Here is a 19361-nt window from a genome sequence, read left to right on the forward strand (position 1 = left end):
ACAGGATGGGATGGCAGACTGCTATTCAAATCCATATATTTCTGACTCCATAATCTGAAATCTTATAATTGACATGAACTCCCTCTTCCCCCATCACCCCAACAGGAGATATAAAACTTAGGTCTGCCCAGCCAGCGTTGCTCAGTGGTTGAGCACAGACCTATGATCCGGGAGATCACACTTCGATTCCCTGTCAGGACACATGCCCAGGTTGCGGGCTCGATCCCCAGTGGGGGGGGGGGGGCAGGAGGCAGCCGATCAATGACTCTCTCATCATTGATGTTTCTCTCTCTCCCCTCCCCTCCCTTTCTCTCTCTGAAATCAATAAAGACCTATTTAAAAAACAAAACAAAACAACTTAGGTCTAATGATAATACTTCAAAAATATTTCCTAAAGAAGAAAATCCCAGCTTGCTGTACTTAAGCCCTTTCTCAGACTTTTCAGTCATTTCACCGTGACTTCTAAACTTGAATGTAGAAATGGAGTGGAGTCCATGGAAAAAGTGAGCAAGGATGCAAAATTTGGTTAGATGCTAAAATGGATCCCGGGAGCCACACAGATGATTGACGTTCTTTTTTAAGCCAATTCTTATCAACCACTAAAAACAACAAGTCTATGAATTTCTCAAGAACATCTGAGAACATTATTAACGATGTTACATGTATCATAAAAAGCAGAGGAACAGAAAATAACATGAATTTTTTAAAATATGGTTCAACTATATCCTGATTTCTGTAATCAACTCTATATTGCAAATTACCACTTCATCATGGTAAATTTGCAAATGTACTGGGAAGCTTAAAAAGATCCTTTAACACCTGTTTCAGGGACACCAACCACTCTATATTAGCCTTTCTGCACATTTAGAAAACAAGATTCATTTACCAAGTCTGCTTAAATTTTAAAACATGAATACATTCAGTGAGCATTTTATTTTGCAGATAAAGAAGCACAAGGGAGCTTCTAACTGTTGGCTCCCATTATAGTTCCAATTATTTCAATTATTTTAGATTATGGGTAAGGCAATTTCCCCTCTGGCAAAATGCTGGATAAAGACATCCACAGGAATTCAAATAGCAGCAGTATTTGCACATATGGTAAATTATGTTTCTGGGGCAGGGGGGACAAAAAGTTGTAAGTTAGGTGATGTAATATGAATTTAATTTTCTTATGGAATCACTATTACGACAAAGGCTTGCATAACTAACCCTATCCCAACTTTATAGATAAGTGAGTACAGACATCTTATTTAATCAACTCTTCTGCATTACTTCAAACGTAATTCCCAAAACAATAAGGCAACAAAATAATGAAACTATGAATACTATGATTCCTGCTTGATTTTATGATAAAAATCAAAGGTTGAAGAACCAACAACTCTTTCTTTGGGCAAATGTAAGATGTCCATCCAACCCACAAGCCAATGACCCCTTACTTAAAGGCCGTTCTTACTTCATAGCTGTGGCTTTTCATTAGCCAAGTTTGTCCTGCATAACCCAGTGCCCGAATCACACCTGATGGAGATAAACCCTGACCTAATGGAACTGTCTGTCTCATCCTGGATCTAGGATTATTTGGGGGGAAAGGATCACTTAAAGGCTTTCTGCGAAAATGTCATCTTTGCTAAGCATTCTTATAATCAAAGAATTAGATGAGGGGTTTCTATAACTAAAAGCCACAATATTTCTGATTTTATTAAGACCCTAGCTCCCCAACACTACCAGCTATACACTGAATCTTAATTTTTAGGCATGGACGTCTTTAAGATGAAGATAACCAACACTTACTCCTTCAGCATTTTCTATCCAACCTTCCATCCCTCAAAATGTGAATTCACACCATCAACAAGCTTCAAAGTTTTGAAATACATGGTGGCCAAATTAAAAAACAATTAATTACTGTGTATATAGTAAAACTTGTTACCTCAGCCTCAAGTATTCTACATATTATCTCACATACTATAGTAATAAAATAAACTACAATCAGTGTAATGACATCGTGATCTGTACCCTGCTGCCTCCTGGCCCTCACTCTCAAATGAAATCTGGCTGCTGTGACTTCTCTCTTTGATTCTCAAAACCTGACCGGGCATAGTTTGGATATTTTTGCCTTTTTGGGGGGGTAGGGGGAAGGGACACAAACAAATGGTTTACAAAACTGATAAAAAACATCATCTTCACATGAAACCCTTCAAGCCCTCAACATTACAGAATGAAAGTACTAATCAACTATAAGACAAAATTAAATAAACTCACATATCTAGAACAAGTTTAATCTAAATGGCTTTTAAAAAGTGCCTAAATACTAAATAACAAGTTATGTTCTGGACACTATCACTGAGTTAAAAAAGAAAAAACAGAGTTAAGAAAAAAAAATCCAGTGAATGGTTGAGATGGCTCTACTGTAATTAAACACAATTTCCTTTCCATTTCACACACCTCTAAAAGTAAAAACAAAACCACAATCCATTTGCCTCTAGAAAGCACTCTGGAATTTGTGACCTGAACCACTGACATTTAGCAGACAACTCAAAATCTGGGGATGTTTAATTCTATTATGACCCAAGGTATTTCATTTCCTCACCATGCCACCCACCCACCCTGAACAAATCTGACTCCAAACACAGTGATAAAATGTGATACACCAGTTACATTAATTATAAAAATGGCCACACTTTACCTGTGGTTTTTACATGGTACTTTCAGACAGGAAGGGTAGTTATTACTCTTCTTTTATAGATGTGAAAACTAAGGTTAAATCATAAAGAGCCAAAGATGACACTAAAAGTCCTTGCCTTGAATTCTTGAAATATATGGCAATGACAGATCAAATATAACATAATTCTAATCACAGCTATACCCCACAAAAACATGCTAAGCATTTCCTTGGTCCAGAAGCACAAAGTGGGGAGGTAGAGTTAAAGCAATGGGTGGGATGGAGCTGAAGTCAAGGTCAGGCTCCAGGGTGGAGCAATGTTCATGAAAGGAGACCCAAGACACTTGCTGCTGACAGCTGCTGAGTTTTACGATGTACATGAAACTCCACACTTTAGAGAAAAACGAAGAGCCAAGCTGCCTGCCAGTTCAGCGAGTGATCTGTAGGAAGCCCAGTCATCACAGAGATCTGCCATATGGGCTTGGTGCTGGGAGGGGTGCAGGGAGGCGGACTGAAGTAGCTACAAAACTACCAGGGAGGTGGGGCAAGTTGTGGGGAGCACTGAGGAGGAGAAAAGAGAACTTCCAGAAGGTGAGCTTGCAAACCAAAATTTTAAAACACATGAAAAAATCGAACCCTAATAAGACAGCCACAAAATTATCAACTAGATTAAGCAACTCTAGACAAAATTAAAATAACAAAACATATGAAAAAGGCTTAAAAGCAAGTATGTTTCATATCCTCAGAAAGATTTTTAAAGCTGAATAATGGGGATAAGCACCAGAATGAGTGCTTACAAAATCTAGTACTGAGGAATTTATCCTGAAGGCAGACATATATGTGGAACAACATTTAAGAGACAAGGAAAAGAGATGGAAAGACTCCAATATATCCTCAGAAAGATATGTCTAATAGGAGGGCAAAAGAAGAAAACACGGGGATAATGGAGATTTAATATACAATGGTTAACAATTTTTCAGAACTAATTAAAGATGAGTCCTCAGATGGTATGGTCTCAGAGAATAGAACATTTTTTTAAATCCACACCTAGACATCATGTAAAACTACAGAGTACATCAAGCACAAAGATAAAATCTTATAGACCAATCAGTAAAAACGGATGGATTGTCTTCAGAGAAACAGCAAATAATCTTACAATAGCTGCCTAATCAACAGAAATAGATGACGAAAGGCAATGCGCGACAGACCTTCAAACCATGAAGGGAGAGGGTGCTATACCCACCCTCCAAGACTATGCACAAAATGAAGAGACTTCAGACATAGAAGGACCAAAAGCTTACCATTCACAGGCCATCTGTGAAAGGAACAGTAAAGGATATGGGATTCAGGAAAAAAAAAAAAAAGCACAAAAATTGATATGCATATATATAATGAACATTAAAATGTTTAAAATTAATAACTTATTTGTTTTTAAGTGAAACAAACAAAAGCAGTAGAGAATCATGGGGAAGATGGGGGGTGAGGGGAAGAAATGTGATTAGTAGTCAGTTAAAATATGGTAAAGTTCTTGCCTGTTTGAAAAAGTAAAGATACTGAACAATTTTGTTTTTACTAGGAAACTTTATACTTTATATAATTAAAAAATTTAAGAGTAACCACTAAAAAAAGAAAACTGCATACTATTGCTTCTAAGACAGCAAAGAAATTTTTTTAAAAAACATGAAAAACTATCAAGACAACAGAGGAAAAGAAATAGAAAAAAAGAAGAAAAGATATACTCACATACTCCCCTCCACAAGCATATACAGAGATGGGAGACGTAAGGCCAGCTACACTAGAAATCACAATAATGTGAGCAGAGTTAACTCACCTGTTTAAAATAAAATCACGTCTTCTGTTTGCCGTGCTTTAATTTCTGCTAAAAACACTAGTATATTTAGGGGACCTGATGCTGAAAAGCAGCTGACAATTCCAATGGACCATGTCTCATATGTTTATTGCCTTTACAATTGATGTTCAAGCTGAAGTTAAGTGAGAAACAACAATAACAATAATTTATGATCAGCAGGAAGAGAGCGAGAGACATCAGGACTATGGCTAAATGTTGTTATTTATAAAGAACTACATTCATTTCTAAAGAGACAAGAGAACGCACCGGCACCTAAATAGTGTTACTTGGCCAATTCTTCACTCCAATTGAGTCTGTTCTGTTATTACAGCTTCAAACAATGCACCAGCTACCCTCTTGTATGTCAGATTGATCAAACTGCCTTACTTTACTGAAAGCTAACTGCAGGCGCTAACCGCACGAAGCCCTGTTTGAAGCTACAGAAACACTTTCCCTGCTGCCACAACGTAATCACTTCTCTGCAACCTCTGCAACCATCACTTCCAACTTCCAGCCTAGAAAGAAGCAACGTGCTGGTCTTTAAGGGGATGCTAACCTTAGACTGGATGCCAGCCTTTTTTCTCCAAGCTAACTTAATCCATATGCTCTCACACTACTGTGAGTCCTTCAACTACTAAAACGTGGAATCAGTGGATTTTTGAGCTGGAGGAATGAGAAACCTGGGATCTAGGCAGGTAAGTGACTTGTACGCAGTCACACTGGTTGCGGGTGTCACGGCAGCCAGGACCAGAAACCAGGTCCGTCTCCCACCTCCGTCCGTGCCAGGGCTTCTCCCTACTATATCAGGTCTATGAGAGTGAGGAACAAAAGGACAATAAATTGGCTTATTCTCGTTCCTCATAATTCCTTTGGCCTAGTTCCCCAACACCTTTTCTATTCTAAATCTCCTCACTTTGCTGAAGGGATCAATCATTACTAGAGGGCTCATGAAAGGTTCTCCGGGAGAGCCTAGGATAATCCCCCCTTCCAATCCATCATGCCCTCCAAGGCCGGCATCCTCTCCAGGCTGTCCTTTTCCCCTCTGGCCAGAAAAGCTCCGGTGAACAGCACAGTAGCTTCCTTCATGGGAGGGGTGAGTTCAGTCATCTCAATCCTGATGGCATGTTGCTTCTAAAAGCGGGCCCATCTTGAGCCTTTCCAAGGAAGCAAGGCCCTCTAGGAAACCGCCTGACAACCCAGTCATCTCAGTGTGGGAAAGAACCACATCTTCCTGTGAATAGCTCCAGTTAAGGGGAGAGGCTCACCTTTTAGAAAACTTTCCTAGAATAATCACATCTACAAGGAAAATAAATGCAAATGCAAAACCACTGGAAAATTCCTAAGCCGCAGACATTTCGATGTGGACCAGGACCCAGAGTCAGAAACAAAGGGTGAAACCAGACGTGGAAGAAGCCCAGGGAGAAGAGAGAAGAAAGGGGGAAGCAGAGAAATCAAGAGCTGTCCAGAGACCATTCCAAGTGTCTGCGTCTTTCTTTTCCCTGACACACAGCTATCTGGCACTGATTTTTCTTTGTCAGCCTCCACAGGAAGGAGTGACCTGGGTTTCTTCGGCAGGAAGAGCCAAGGGCCAGGCAGCACTCTAATCTCACCATTCTGGACCCTTCTCTGTGGCTGTTAGGAAGGTAAAGGATATAGACTCCATTCTCCTGGAGAGAGGGAAAAAAAAATCTAGGTAATGTGGCTTTATCTATGCTTTTCATCAGTTAAACACTTTCAAGATGTAGAAAGAAACTAGGACCTAGTTTCTTTAAGGGACCTGAGTCCCTTTAAGGACTCAAGTTATATTATTCAGCCTGGGTGAATAAATTAGGAACAGCTGGGAACAAAGACACTCCATGTGCTTCTACTTTAAAAGGAACTTTATAATTTAACCCAGTCCCCTCATTGTGCAGATAAAGAAATGGGGACTCATAGAGGTTACCCAACTAGAGCAGGGTCCCAAGTCCAGTTGGGGATGGATTTAAGACTAGACTTTGAGTGTCCTCTGTCCAGGTGAGTGACTGGCTGTGGGAAGGAGAGAGGCTACAGAAGATGCACATCCCTGAGGGAGGGAGGAAACCCAGAGATTGGGAGACCCTGGGATGCTAGGTGTTCCCAACCCGTGGCAGAAAGATGACTTAGAGAGGTAACTAACACCCAGATTCTACCAGGCACCTGAGTGTAAAGGGAGAGGTCATGGTAAAGGGGAAAAAAGTACAAGGAAAGGTACAAACTTCATGATTCAGTTTACTTCACAGTCGAGGACTGTGATAAGAGCAGGTTCATAGGGAAAAGTGAAGAAAAGAGAAAAATAACTGAGCTATTTGAACTAGTGACTAGGTGTTTGTCATAATTAGAAAACTTTTTCTTCACATCTTTCACTTTAGTGGGGATATATTCTATTATCATAAAGTGTTTCTTACCTTGGTGCTTGAAAACCTTCATCAGAGCATTTTGGATGTTTGCTATAACGCAGAGTCCCAAGCTCTCCTGCAGAGTTGCTGAATCAGAGTCTCTCGGGCTCTCACTCAGAAACCTGGACTTGAAACAGGCTCCCCATGGACACGGACATTTAATAACCAGCACCATGCCTACTCCCGTCACTGCAGAACTAGACAAACCCTATCTGTTCTGCAGTCCTCCCCACGCCCATTTCAGAGTTACAGATACTAGGTCCAGGGACAGTGACTGCCCTTAAGTCACAGAGGTTGCTCAGACCCTACCAGGCCTTGCCTCCAGGCCTGGCCCCACCATGCATGAAGGACTGAAACGGGTGAGATAATAGTTGGTTTAATTTTAAAACTCTATATTTTTAGGCTAAAATGGCAAAAAAGTATTGTTTTGCTAATGAAAAACATACCACATTTTCTGTCATGAGCAAGTATTTCCTTTAAAGTAAGGGGAAATAGTTAACTTACTAAAAACAAGAAAACAAGAGACAGAATCACTGACTTTCTGGGCTCTACCTCATTCCTGCTTCTCTCAATAAGGCCAAAGCAGAGCACCCCTGGCGCAACTGGGTCCCCTAACAAGTGGCAGCTCCTCGAGGGAAGGCCTGGGAACCGTCCCACATTGCCTACAGGCCCAACCCCATGGTAGAGAGAAATTTCTGCGCAGCAGGATGTGGCGGGGAATCTGGGTAGGGCAGGCCGCCTCTTGAAAGCTGTGATGTGGCAGCGACATGGGTTGGCTCTCTGCCTGGCCATGTCCTCCACATTTTCTCAAGAATGCGGCAAAGCCAGTATGGAAGGAGGGAGAGGAAGGGAGAATCCAGACTAGAGAGCTGTACTAAACTAAGGATACATGCTTATTTCCCCAAACCACAGAATGTTCTGCCGGGCAAAAAGGAAGGAAGAAGGTAACACCCTTTCACACCCAAATTGCTGAGGCAATTCTCAGAAATCTGTTTTGAGGAGACTGAAAACAGTCAGAGCAGTAATCACCACCTTTGAGACTGGATTCCCTAAATATTATGAGTAGTATTCAACTCCTGATTATTTCTGCCCACTGAAGACCAAGGCATTAGCAGGAAAGCAAGAAGACTGACGCACCTCAGGGACTGAGGGTGTCAACAACTCTCTTCTCGATTCTCTGGAATGTGCACACAGATCCCCACGAGAGCTGAGTGAAGTTCTAGCTAGTGCCTGCCCACCTCCTGCAGGTCTAGCTGCCTCCTGATTACATCTGCAGCAAACTTTGGACATCTCGAATGGCTCACAGCCTCCCTCCCCATCTGCTCCCATCTAACAACAGGACTTTTACATATAAAGTCTCCAAGTGCCTTTGACAGTCTCGGGGAAGATTGTCTTCATACAAGATCAAATAGAGGAAAGAACAGAATACTGCCAGTAACCGAGTCCTAGCATCTCCAACAAGACCATTTTACACTAAAATATATTTGTGTGTGTGTGTATACATGACCATACATAAAAACCACTGACAAGAATTATTCTAAAATGTCAATATTTATTTTATTCCCAGTGACTTAATTTTCTTTACACTTTTCTGTGCTTTCCAATATTTTATCATGTGACTATCTTCTTATAATCATTTTATAAAATGTTACTTTAAAAGTAAAGTGCCTTGGACGGTGTGCTCAAAGGTTAGAGCATCATCCTGTGCACTGAAGGGTCATGGGTTCGATTCTCAGTCAGGGAACATACCCACATTATGGGTTCAATCCCCAGTCAGGGCGTGTGCATGAGGCAACTGATCCATGTTTCTCTCACATGTCGATGTCTCTCTCTCTCCCTCTCTCTTCCTCTTTTTCTAGAATCAATGAAAAACATATCCTCGGGTAAGGATTTAAAAAAAAGATAATCACAGCTGTAACTTACCTAGAGATGAACATGGCATATAATAGATAAGGCCCTTTATGCAGTGCCTTGTCTAAAAGTGGAATGAAAAGAAAAATGGTGTAGAGATAGAAACTTCACTTTCTCTTCTCTGTAGCCCCTTTGTTGCTACTGATATATAGTTTCCAGGCCTCTGCTTACCAATTTCTTGGAGCTCCATGTAGATTACATTTTTTTAAAAAGTTCTTAAGCTTTAAACCACAACTTCAACCTTCTTCGCCTGAGATGCCAACAAATGGCCAAATGACTAATCCAAATTTTCATGTGTTATTTTCTTCCCCTCTTTAGATACAGGCGTTAACAGGTAGTGAAAAAATAGCTGAAGAGGGGAATCATTTGTAAAATTATTCATTTCTGAACAATTGAGAAGCTGAATATATGGTTTTTACAATTAAACTACACACAAGTAAAATAATTGAGAATTTCTTTAGAATAATGAATCCCTTATTCAAGATGTTCATCTGCTTCGTGCTTTCTCACTGAATAGTGTAGGATTTCAAATCCACCGAGGGCCAAGGAAATCTCCCTGACCAACCCAACTGTGGTAAAAGATAAGCTCTATAAATCATTGCTAATTCTTTTCTACATGTTTTCACGATATTATTCAACCACAGTGCATACGCATAAACCTGTAATCTGAGGAAGCTCAGCTCATTTGCCAGAACCTATGATGCTGGATAATGTTCTCACACTGCTCCCATGGTTGTAGGTTGTGGTTCCTCCAAATGATGACATTAATAAAAGAGATACTGTTGCTGCAACAGTATGTACAAGATAATATGTACAAGACGAGGGATGTTAAATAGGCCCATTTGGTATTTTCCTTGATGTAACTGTCATGAAATGGAATACATAACAGACTCAGAAACAGAAGACCCAGGTTTGAAACACGGCCCCGCATTTTGGCAGTTATATGAACTTGCCTGCATAACTTACTTTCTGCACCTTTAAAAAGGGGGTTGTTGTGAGGATTTAAAAAAAAATACAATGTCTGGGGGGGAAAAAACCATTTTTTTTTAATCCTCACAGGAGGATATTTTTTCCATTGCTTTTCAGAGAGAGTGGAAGGGGGAGAGGAAGAGAGAGAGAAACACTGATGTGAGAGAGACACACTGATTGGTTGCCTTCCACACTTGCCCTGACAGAGACCTGGGATCGAGCCTGCAACCAAGGTATGTACCCTTGGCCGGAATGGAACCCAGGATGCTTCAGTCCATGTGGGCCAACACTCTAGCCACTGAGCCAAACATTTTAAATTATTATAGAATACAGCGATCTACATGTGGGAAAGAAGCAGCTTCAATTCTGGGTCTCTGCGCCCTCGAAAATCTCATCCACACAATTTGGATGGCCTGGAACAGCTGCACAGAGCGAGAGTTAAGAGGTAAGGTTGGGAATGGACAAAAAAAGTTTCCTCAGCTCAAGGCTCAAGGCTGTGGAACACTCCTTATCTCTCAGTTGAACATACGTTTCCAAGGAAGACTCCTCTTGGAAATCAAGCGGAGAGTCAAGCCATAGTGAGGAGAGAGACAGAGTTTAGCCAGACGACTCAATCTATTCATGGAATCCTTTGCCATATCACTACCTTGTTACACTGTGTTTAGAATGAATGAGACTCAACAGAAATAGAACTGGAAGTAGGTGCAGACTGGGAAAGCAATGCTGAGCCACAGGCCTGCTGGGCTCTCGTGTGACTCATTGTGTACTAAGAAATGGCAAAGGCAGATCTTGTTCCTGTTGAACCATCTGTCCAAGGTGGTCTTGACCAGAAGTACTGTCTAGCTACTAAAACATATACACATCCTCTTGACAATCACCAGTTACACTTGCAGCACTTCTGCTGGAAATAAGCAAGACTGCCAAGAACAACGCGTGTACAAGAACTGTCTCATCATCCAAATCTTTCGGTTTCAGACAGAATAGTGTCTCCCCCATCTGTGTTCTCAGAGCATTAATTCCAGTAAATGCTCCTAGAAAGAGGTCCTCCTAGTATCTAGTACAATTGGGAAATAATCTTTACTATATTCTTTAACTAGGAAGGTCACAATGTTTCTTATACACGAGAAAGGCACTGAAAAGTCCTACAGGTTAAAAAAAAAAATCTAACTTAGTTTAACTAAACTTATTTTAAAAGGCAACAGAACCTGGTGGTTAAGAACAGGGGATTCTAGAGTCAGACTTTGTACCGTATGCTCCTCCATTTACTAGTTGTGTGAGCATGGGCGAGGTAATCTCTCTGGCTCAGTTTCCGCACCAGTGAAATGGGACTAATATACCTCCCTCATGGTATATTTTCATGAAATGAGCTAATAAGTGAAAATCACTGAGAATAGTGACTGCATAACAGAAAGAATTGAATAAGCATTAGCCTTTATAACTTGCTTTATTAGTACATAATGATCAAATACTGTTTTCTATAATACCTATTTATACCCTAAGGAACCTGTGTCCCATGGAATAGGGAAATGCTAGTAAGAAAAAAAAAAAATCTCCTTTATACCTGAAGGGAAGTCAGCATCCTGTGTAGCACAAAAAGCATAGCATAGGAATCAGAGTTACAGTCTCCAATATCAACTTAACCCTTCCGGAGACTTTCCTTCTCTATGAAAAGGTCATTAGACTAGTTGGTCTTCCCAGCTGCAATAGTCTAGGATTCTAAGGAAAAGCCTAGTAATTAAAACCAGCAGCCCTGACCAATCCTGGATCCAACCCGGCTGCTCTGAAGGTTGTACTTTCTAGACACCATTCACATTTAAAGTTGCTATTGCTCGACTTCTGGTTAAAAAGCTAGTCGCTGCCCAGCAAAATGGATATGGAAATGGCCTCCTGCCACCTGACCCCAGAGTCCTGAAGCACTCAGAGTGGAATCAAGCTGGAAGTCACAACAGCAGCAGGCTGCAACCCACCCCGTTCCAGAGGACCTTCAATCCCCCACCTTGGTTTCTAGCACCAAAGCTTGGGCATCATTCTTGTTTCCCCTACTGAGGTTGCCAGTGCCCAGAGGGAACCTAGGCCTGGACACTAGTCACTCTGCTTATTTTGATTCCTGCCAGCTCTTTCTAAAGGCTAAACTCTTCTTCCAGTCTTTCCAGGCTGCCATTACAATGCAGATACCCATCCGGGCTCAACGCCGTCCACATGTCTCAAAGCTGAGCCTTACCCATGGAGTCCACCGTCTCAGCAGCCAAGTTGCTCTGCTTCTGCCCCAGACTGTGTACTGCTCATGCCTCTGCTTCCCTCTAGCTCAGTCTTTTGGACATCTCTAGAATGACAAATGGCCATGCCAATTTGCATTCTATTTGTTCACCCACCCACCCGTGCAGAGCCAGTCATCCCATATTTATTAAATGCTCCCTGTGTCCAAGCACTGTTCTAAGTTCTGTTGACACAATATTGAACATTCTCCCTCACATTTCACTAGAGAAAAAAGGAACAAATAAATGAACAAGACCATTTTAAATAGTGAAAAGTGCTATGAAAAAAAAGAAAACAAGATGAGGTTACAGAATATGCTAATGGGGAGAGAGGAGTTTGATGAGGAGGGTCAGGTTAGGCCTCTTAGGGGAGGGGACACCTGAGCTGAGACCTGAAAGGACTCAGATACACAAAAATCTAGTCCAGAACACCTCCTGATAGCAAAGACAACATCCAGTGCGCGGACTCTGCAGCCAGAACCAGCTTCTTGTGAAAGGGGGCAGGAAATAAGGCCGCTGTGGCTGGAACAGAGCCTGAGGGAGAGAACAGGACATGAGGCCAAGAGGAGAGGCAGGGCCAGACATTGCCGGGCTTTGTTGGCCAGGTTAAGATGTTTGGATTTTATTCTCGTTGCAATAAAAAGTCGTGGAAGAATTTTAAGCAGAGAGTGACATGATAAGTCCATCCTTCGTCCTGGGGCTGCAACAACCACGATAATATGTGTCTAGCAAGACATCAGTGATTCTCAAACAAATCCCACATTCTGTTTGCTTATAATCACACTGCAACAGAGGGCAGAGTGCAGGTTAAAATTATAACAAATCCACCCAAACATATCCCCATTGGCCTGAGAGAAATGTTATACTGTAGTTTAAGAAGTTACAATTTCATGTATGTAATAGCTCTAATTAATAAGATAAACCTCTCCTTTTGGGATTTGGCTGCAATAATGGCCCAAGCAGGAGTGCCACTGGAATCCTCAGAAACTGAAAATCCCATTTTTAGAGAGACAGCGGCATTGCTCACAGTGACGGGCTTGGCCCAGAATACGAGAGAACTGGAAATGTAAAGATGGTATCTTTAACAAATGTCATTCTACTATTTTACAGCTCTCACCAGTACCGCACTTTAAAGAACTGCATTAAAGTAGTTCCCAACTGAAAAAGTAAATTCCAAGTACAGGCAGAATTAGCAGCCCTGTTCCTTGCTATTGTAATAAATGATTAAGGGGGTGTTACAGAGATGGAGAAGCGGGGCATCTCTTTCTAATCCTGACAGCTATCCTCCCCCTTTCACTAAGCCTTTATTTTGGAGTGAAGGCCTGCACAGGGAAGTCGATTCCTCGTAGAGTCGGAATTAGAATGCATCTTTCCAGGGCTGGCAGCAGGGAAAATCAGTTTAGCAGACATTGTTCAGGAACTTGTGACAGGTTTCTCTGTACCTTTGAAATTGGGAAAGCGTACGTGCTCCTGACAATAATATTCAGCAAACAGACTGAGACCGGAGAAGTGCAATCACTAATAGAGAGGGTCATTCTATAATTAACTCCAAAGGCTCCTGTGACGGAAGGTGAGAGGAGAGAACACTAATGCCACCAGGAGCAGGCCAGGCTTTCCTGCCGTGTGCTTACATGAACCAGAGCTGAGATGCTTGAAGGCAGCAAGACTGCCTCACCTGCCTCTGTCTCACGCAGAAGAAACACAGACTGGGCCTCCCCTCAAAACCTCCACACGCCCAGTTTAGATTACTGTTTTACCTTTCATCTCTTAAAGACTTGCATTGAGGCTACTTTTTAATATAATTATTCTCAGTTTATATATCACACATGGATGATGGTTCCATCTTCTCCAATATTCTGTGTACAATCCTTAAAGTCAGAGTCGCCTCCCTGGCTCCCCACTCATCCATCACACAAAAATTTCATACAGTACATGAGGGAGAGAAATAAAAAATAACTGTCTTCCAGCCTCACTCCCCAAAGATAACTATGGGTTAAGTTTCTTACCTCCCTCCACAAATGTCTGTGGACATATACAAACTTTTGTGTTATCCAATGTTCAATTCAGAGAGCAAAACTTAGAAGAAAGAAGGACTGACAGAATTTTAAATCATTTCTGATTTGGGGCAGTATACAAATAGTAACTATAAATTACTACAGAATAAGGGGTGTCGTGGATATTCCAAGATAGATTCAACTGGCCTCCACCTACCACTGACACCCACTTCACCTCCCAAGACTTTGGAGAGTACTGCATTTAGAGGATGCAGTTACCCAGGTGTAAGCCTGGTGAGTCCAGCTCTGTCTCTACCATGCTGTATAGTCCCTGGCCAGCTCACTCCATCTCTCTGGGTCTCAGTTTCCTCTTCTACAAAATGACAAGGTGTTCTCTAAGGTGCCTTGAGGCCTTAGATTAAAGTTGATAATCGAGTAATGAATGATAAATACAAACAGGTACATCATGGCCAAAGTCTGAAATTTGTATCAGGAAGAAAATCACAGAGATAATCATTATAACAAATTAAGAATATGGATGAAAATTAGATTGCAGCAGTTGTTTTTTCAAAATCAATTTCCTGTGCTATGATTCACAGGCAAATCCAGGTCTTGTTTTAACAGAGGTGCACCAAGCAATATACACTGATTCTGAAGTTATCTTAGGATACATCAGCAATGCTTCAGAAGTAGAATCAACCTGCTTCGGCTCATTTCTCACCAATGCACGTGGCCTCAGGAGGCTTGTGAATATTTTTCCATTTTCAAGAGTCATCGCTATGTTCCGTTACATTCAGTAGCTATTGGGTCACAACTTAAGTGACTAACATCTTAATTCTCATTTGCCAGCTCAGTGATAATTAGCTGCCTCCCAGGGAGGGGGTCTTCCTGCTGGTCAGTCCACATGGGCTGTCCTGTTTGTCCTGTTCCGCCTTGTCCTTTACCAGGAGCACGGATAAATATCCAGGAGAGCGGGAAAGTGATGAGGGTGGGACCAGGGAGAGAGGGAACAGGTGCTGAGAGTGGGTAGGACGCTATCACTGATAAGCACCCACTTAGCAATTTGCAAGCTGAAAATCCTCGGTCTAGGGCAAATCTGGGGAAAAGGAAGTGGCATTCGCAAGAGTCTCTGCCAAATGTTCTTGCCTTTCCTCTCAAAGGCAGAAAAGATTAAGAGAACAAACCCTGGAGGTAGAGAGATATGGACTCTGCCACTACTAGACAATGACCTAGTCAATTTTGAGCCTCCATTTTTTCACTTATTTAAAAAAAGATAGACAAGGCAGTGCAATGCACTATGCTTATTATAATGATGATGTGAAAATGTGGGTTTCCATGGATGACCTCCTGTGAAAAACAGACTCCTTAGAAAACAATTACAAGGAAAATGGAGAAATAACACCCTGGTAAAGGAGCAATTCCTTACCTGAAAGGAATTCATAGAGCGAAGGGAGGGAGGCAGTGTGGCGTTGCTCCTTGATAATATCAACAGCAGCTCCAGGCAGGTTGCAGAGGGCAGGGTCAGAGAGTGGACACTGATGTCACTTTCCCAGGAGCTGGCAAGCCTGAAACACATAGGTATGTGCAATGTCAGAACTGCATCTGGTCATAATAATTCAAAACTCTGGTGTAGAAGAAGAAAACTGCCAGTTGGGGGAGGAAAAAGCAACGTACAAAAAATAGAAATAAAATGGTTATGCTGTAAATTCACAGAGTAAATGTCCAAGACATTTTACAGTGTTCTTAGTATAAAACAGGTGGATTTGGCATTTTTTTTCAGGTCAACATTTTATTCTCAAAGTTTAAGAGTCATGAAATGCAGTCTTACTTGTGAGGGACCAACCTGGGGTTGGGGAGATTAACACTAACACATTGAGCGCTTCCTGTGCTCCATGCTCCTTTCTACACGCGCATCTCGATCAGCCTGCAGATGCCTACGCAATGGAACTATTGCTATCCCCATTCCACACATGTGGAAATGGCTTCTGAGCTGGATATTATGCCTTTTGGAACATCCAGTTCAGTGATTTTCAGACTTTTAAAAAGTGATCGAATCCTTTTATCAAAAATCTTATAAAAGTCCTCATTTATAACACAAATAAAAGCAAAGCTGCTATTAGAAAGGGGAGGGTTGGCAGGGGGCTCTCTTCTTCTTCGAGAGTGGCCCAGGCACGAAGCAGCTCTATTTGAAAATGCTTCCATTTGAGAGATGAGGAAACTGAGGGCCAGGAAAGTAAACTGACTTGTCTAAGAGGAGGATGTTTAGGAAATGATATGGGTCTGATCCTGGTTTTCTGGCTTCCCATCTGGTACTCAAAGGAAAGGGAAAAATAAGGAAAGTGTTATGAGGAAGCGTAAGAAGAACAGCATGAGTCTTATGCTATCACTCGTCTATTTACAGTACTTGAGTACTTCCTGCCTGTGCCCCCACCCAAGTGTCTCTTACCACTGTCCTGATTTTTAAAGAGAAGTGTGTGTGTGTGTGTGTGTGTTTGCCTTTCTATAAACTTCTCTCTTAACACTGACTTTTAACCAAATCAGTGGTGAATTCTGAAGGTTCAGGGGGCAGCAGTGGTTGAGAGCATAATGGATTTGAACACTTTATATGACAAGTCACAGCAGATCATTTAGCTGCATCCATCAGGCTACTCATTATGTGGACACATTTCTGATGTGGGGATGCAGAGTTAACTCTTCTCTGAAGCACTCGCCTTCTAGTTGTACTGAAATAGGACACTGTCCACTTTCTTAAAAAATGGTCTGTCTCAGCAAGTGTACATTTTTTTGTCTTTTCAGTGTTGTAAAAATTATTTTATACTGACTGGCTGTTATTCTTTCTGCTTTTACTAATCATATAGCATTCTCGACAATTCTCTGGAATGGATATAAAAACCTTGCCACGTTTGGTAAAAGTCAAATGTAGTACTAGTGCAGTGGCTCCAAGTTCATTCTCCGGGCACCTTCCTTAGGCCCTCCACAAACCAGTTACTTTCCATTCTCTGACCTCCACTACAATACACACCTGTTTTGTCACACCGTTTTCTGGGCCTGGAAGGCTGTTAGCCTCTTTGGTGAACTTCTATTCATCCTGCAAGACCCACTTAATTCTCATTTCCTTGGAGACATCCTCCTGTTTCCCTTATAAGAATTAACTATTTGCTAAATACCATACTAGCACCTATTACAACACTTCCCACCACCCTACTTATATTCCTGTTTGGGCTGTGTCTACATCTCTGGCTCATCTGAGATCAACTATAACCTGTGGTTTCCTCTACCTTGGCAGTCTAATGTGGAAATAAAAATTAGATTAGTGTTGCTTTTCCTCAAACATACCCAAGATTTAATCTGTTACTGGTTAAAAGAAATACCAATTTTTCACTTATACTTGAATGTTCAATAAACAATTTAAGTTTTCAGAATTCATACTCTCTACCCCAGCAGCCAATAGCAGGGCTCATTAGAGCTATTTCTATTCTGATTTTTTTTAAGTGCCCTGAAAAGGTTTTTGCTTTTTCTGAGTTGGATATCTTGCAGTTAAGGTCACCTGACACTGTCCTGGATTGTGAATGTCCCTTGGGAACTCATCTGTGAGCCCTCAAAACCTAACCTGGGCCATCATTCTGTGCCTCAGTAGGGGTGTCCCAGGATGAAGCAAACACTGCAGCCTGCATGGGCACTGGCTGGAGCTCACAATTAAGGATCCTGCCATACTTAAAATTTGGTTTCTCTTAAAATAATCACCAAACTCATTATGTAGAAATTGGGGCATGTGTTGATTAAGTCAGGCAATATTTGAGATTATCCACCCACACCTTAAATCAGTATAAATTTCTATTAATGATAAAAAACATGTTAAAAATAGGATTACAATAATCTAGCATTTAGATTATTTCTGGCATACCTTGCAAAGACCTCACAGACCTAAGTCAGTAATCTTCCACTATAAAATCAACATGAGAGATTCGTCAAAAGGAACAACGAACTAAACATCAATTGAAACCTATTTCTGTGACTTTAAAGTAGGGAGAGGAAAAGCTTTCCTAGGAGACCAGGGCTGTCAGCCAGGTGACCTTAGTCTAAGAGACCAACATGCAAGCAGAGGACACACCATCCTTCTTTCTAAACTTCTGTCTTGACAAAATCCCCTAGAGAAGCAACTATGACCTATTTATTTTCAAAGAAGCAAAGAGAAGGGGAAAAATTCACTTCTATCACTTATTAAAAAATGGTGAAATTGAGAATGAATCAACCACAAATCAATATCAAGAAAGAACTTGAGAAAATAAAAAGTGATACAGTCTTCCAGGAAATGCAGAGGCTCTTGAATGTAATAGATGAAAATAAAACAAATAGAGATGATATAACAACTCTACCAAAAATTAAAATATTTCAAATGAGTCTAACATAATTGTATAGAAAAGAAAAAATAGTATGGTAGAGGAGAGCTGGTTGATTTGAACTCTTCAGTCCTAGAAAGACCTAAGAAAGCAAATAACCTATTAATGATGTTAAAATATAGCACTGTTTATACCTGTGGATTTTTAAAGTTCAATTTCAAAGCAATCACAATGGTAAGCCCATCAATTTATGCTCTCCTCTTCCCAAAAGCGGCCTGAGGTGACCTCTGAAAACGGTTTGCTACTCACTTGACGCAGAAACCCCCACAAAATCATGTAAATCAAGAGGTTCAGATCTTTGTGTTCTCTTTAAGAACACCTGTGAAACTGCCCACGCCATCAACAGTATACATATCCAAAAAGCCACCAAGTATATGAAGGATGTCGTTTTACAGAAGCAATGTGTGCCATTCAGTCCTTACAATGGTGGAGTTGGTGGGTGTGTCCAGGACAAGCAGTAGGGCTGGACACAGGATCGGTGGCCCAAAAAGACTGCTAAATTTTTGCTGCAAATGCTTAAAAATGCAGAGTGCAATGCTGAACTTAAGGGTTTAGATGTAGATTCTCCGGTCATTGAGCACATATAGGCTAACAAAGCTCCCAAGATGTGACATAGAACATACAGAGCTCATGGGCGGGTTAACCCATGCATGCGATCTCCCTGCTACAGAGATGATCCTACGGAAAAAAAGGAGGTTGCTCCTAAACCAGAAAAGAAGATTGTGCAGAAGAAAAAGATATCTCAGAAGAAACTGAGGAAACAAAAACTTATTGCCCAGGAGTAATTCAGCATAAAAGAAAGATTAATAAAAGTTAAAAAAAAATGCTTTCAAAATACCAAAACTTAGTGCTTGAATAATTACAAAATACAACTATTTAATACATAATTCGGACAAAAAATAAAAATTTTAAA

At 41.1% G+C, this 19361-nt stretch overlaps 1 protein-coding gene across 1 annotated transcript in view; it reads right to left on the minus strand.

Annotated features, from left to right (window-relative positions):
- Nucleotides 1-19361, minus strand: part of UBE3D (ubiquitin protein ligase E3D) — a 121332-nt gene that overhangs the window by 35031 nt on the left and 66940 nt on the right. Inside the window, exon 9 of the mRNA XM_016207347.2 lies at nucleotides 15475-15613. Coding sequence (XP_016062833.2) covers nucleotides 15475-15613 — 139 coding nt within the window. The remainder of the gene's footprint in view (nucleotides 1-15474; nucleotides 15614-19361) is intronic.

Source organism: Miniopterus natalensis, chromosome 5, assembly GCF_054644295.1.
Source record: "Miniopterus natalensis isolate mMinNat1 chromosome 5, mMinNat1.hap1, whole genome shotgun sequence".
Lineage (NCBI taxonomy): Eukaryota > Metazoa > Chordata > Mammalia > Chiroptera > Miniopteridae > Miniopterus > Miniopterus natalensis.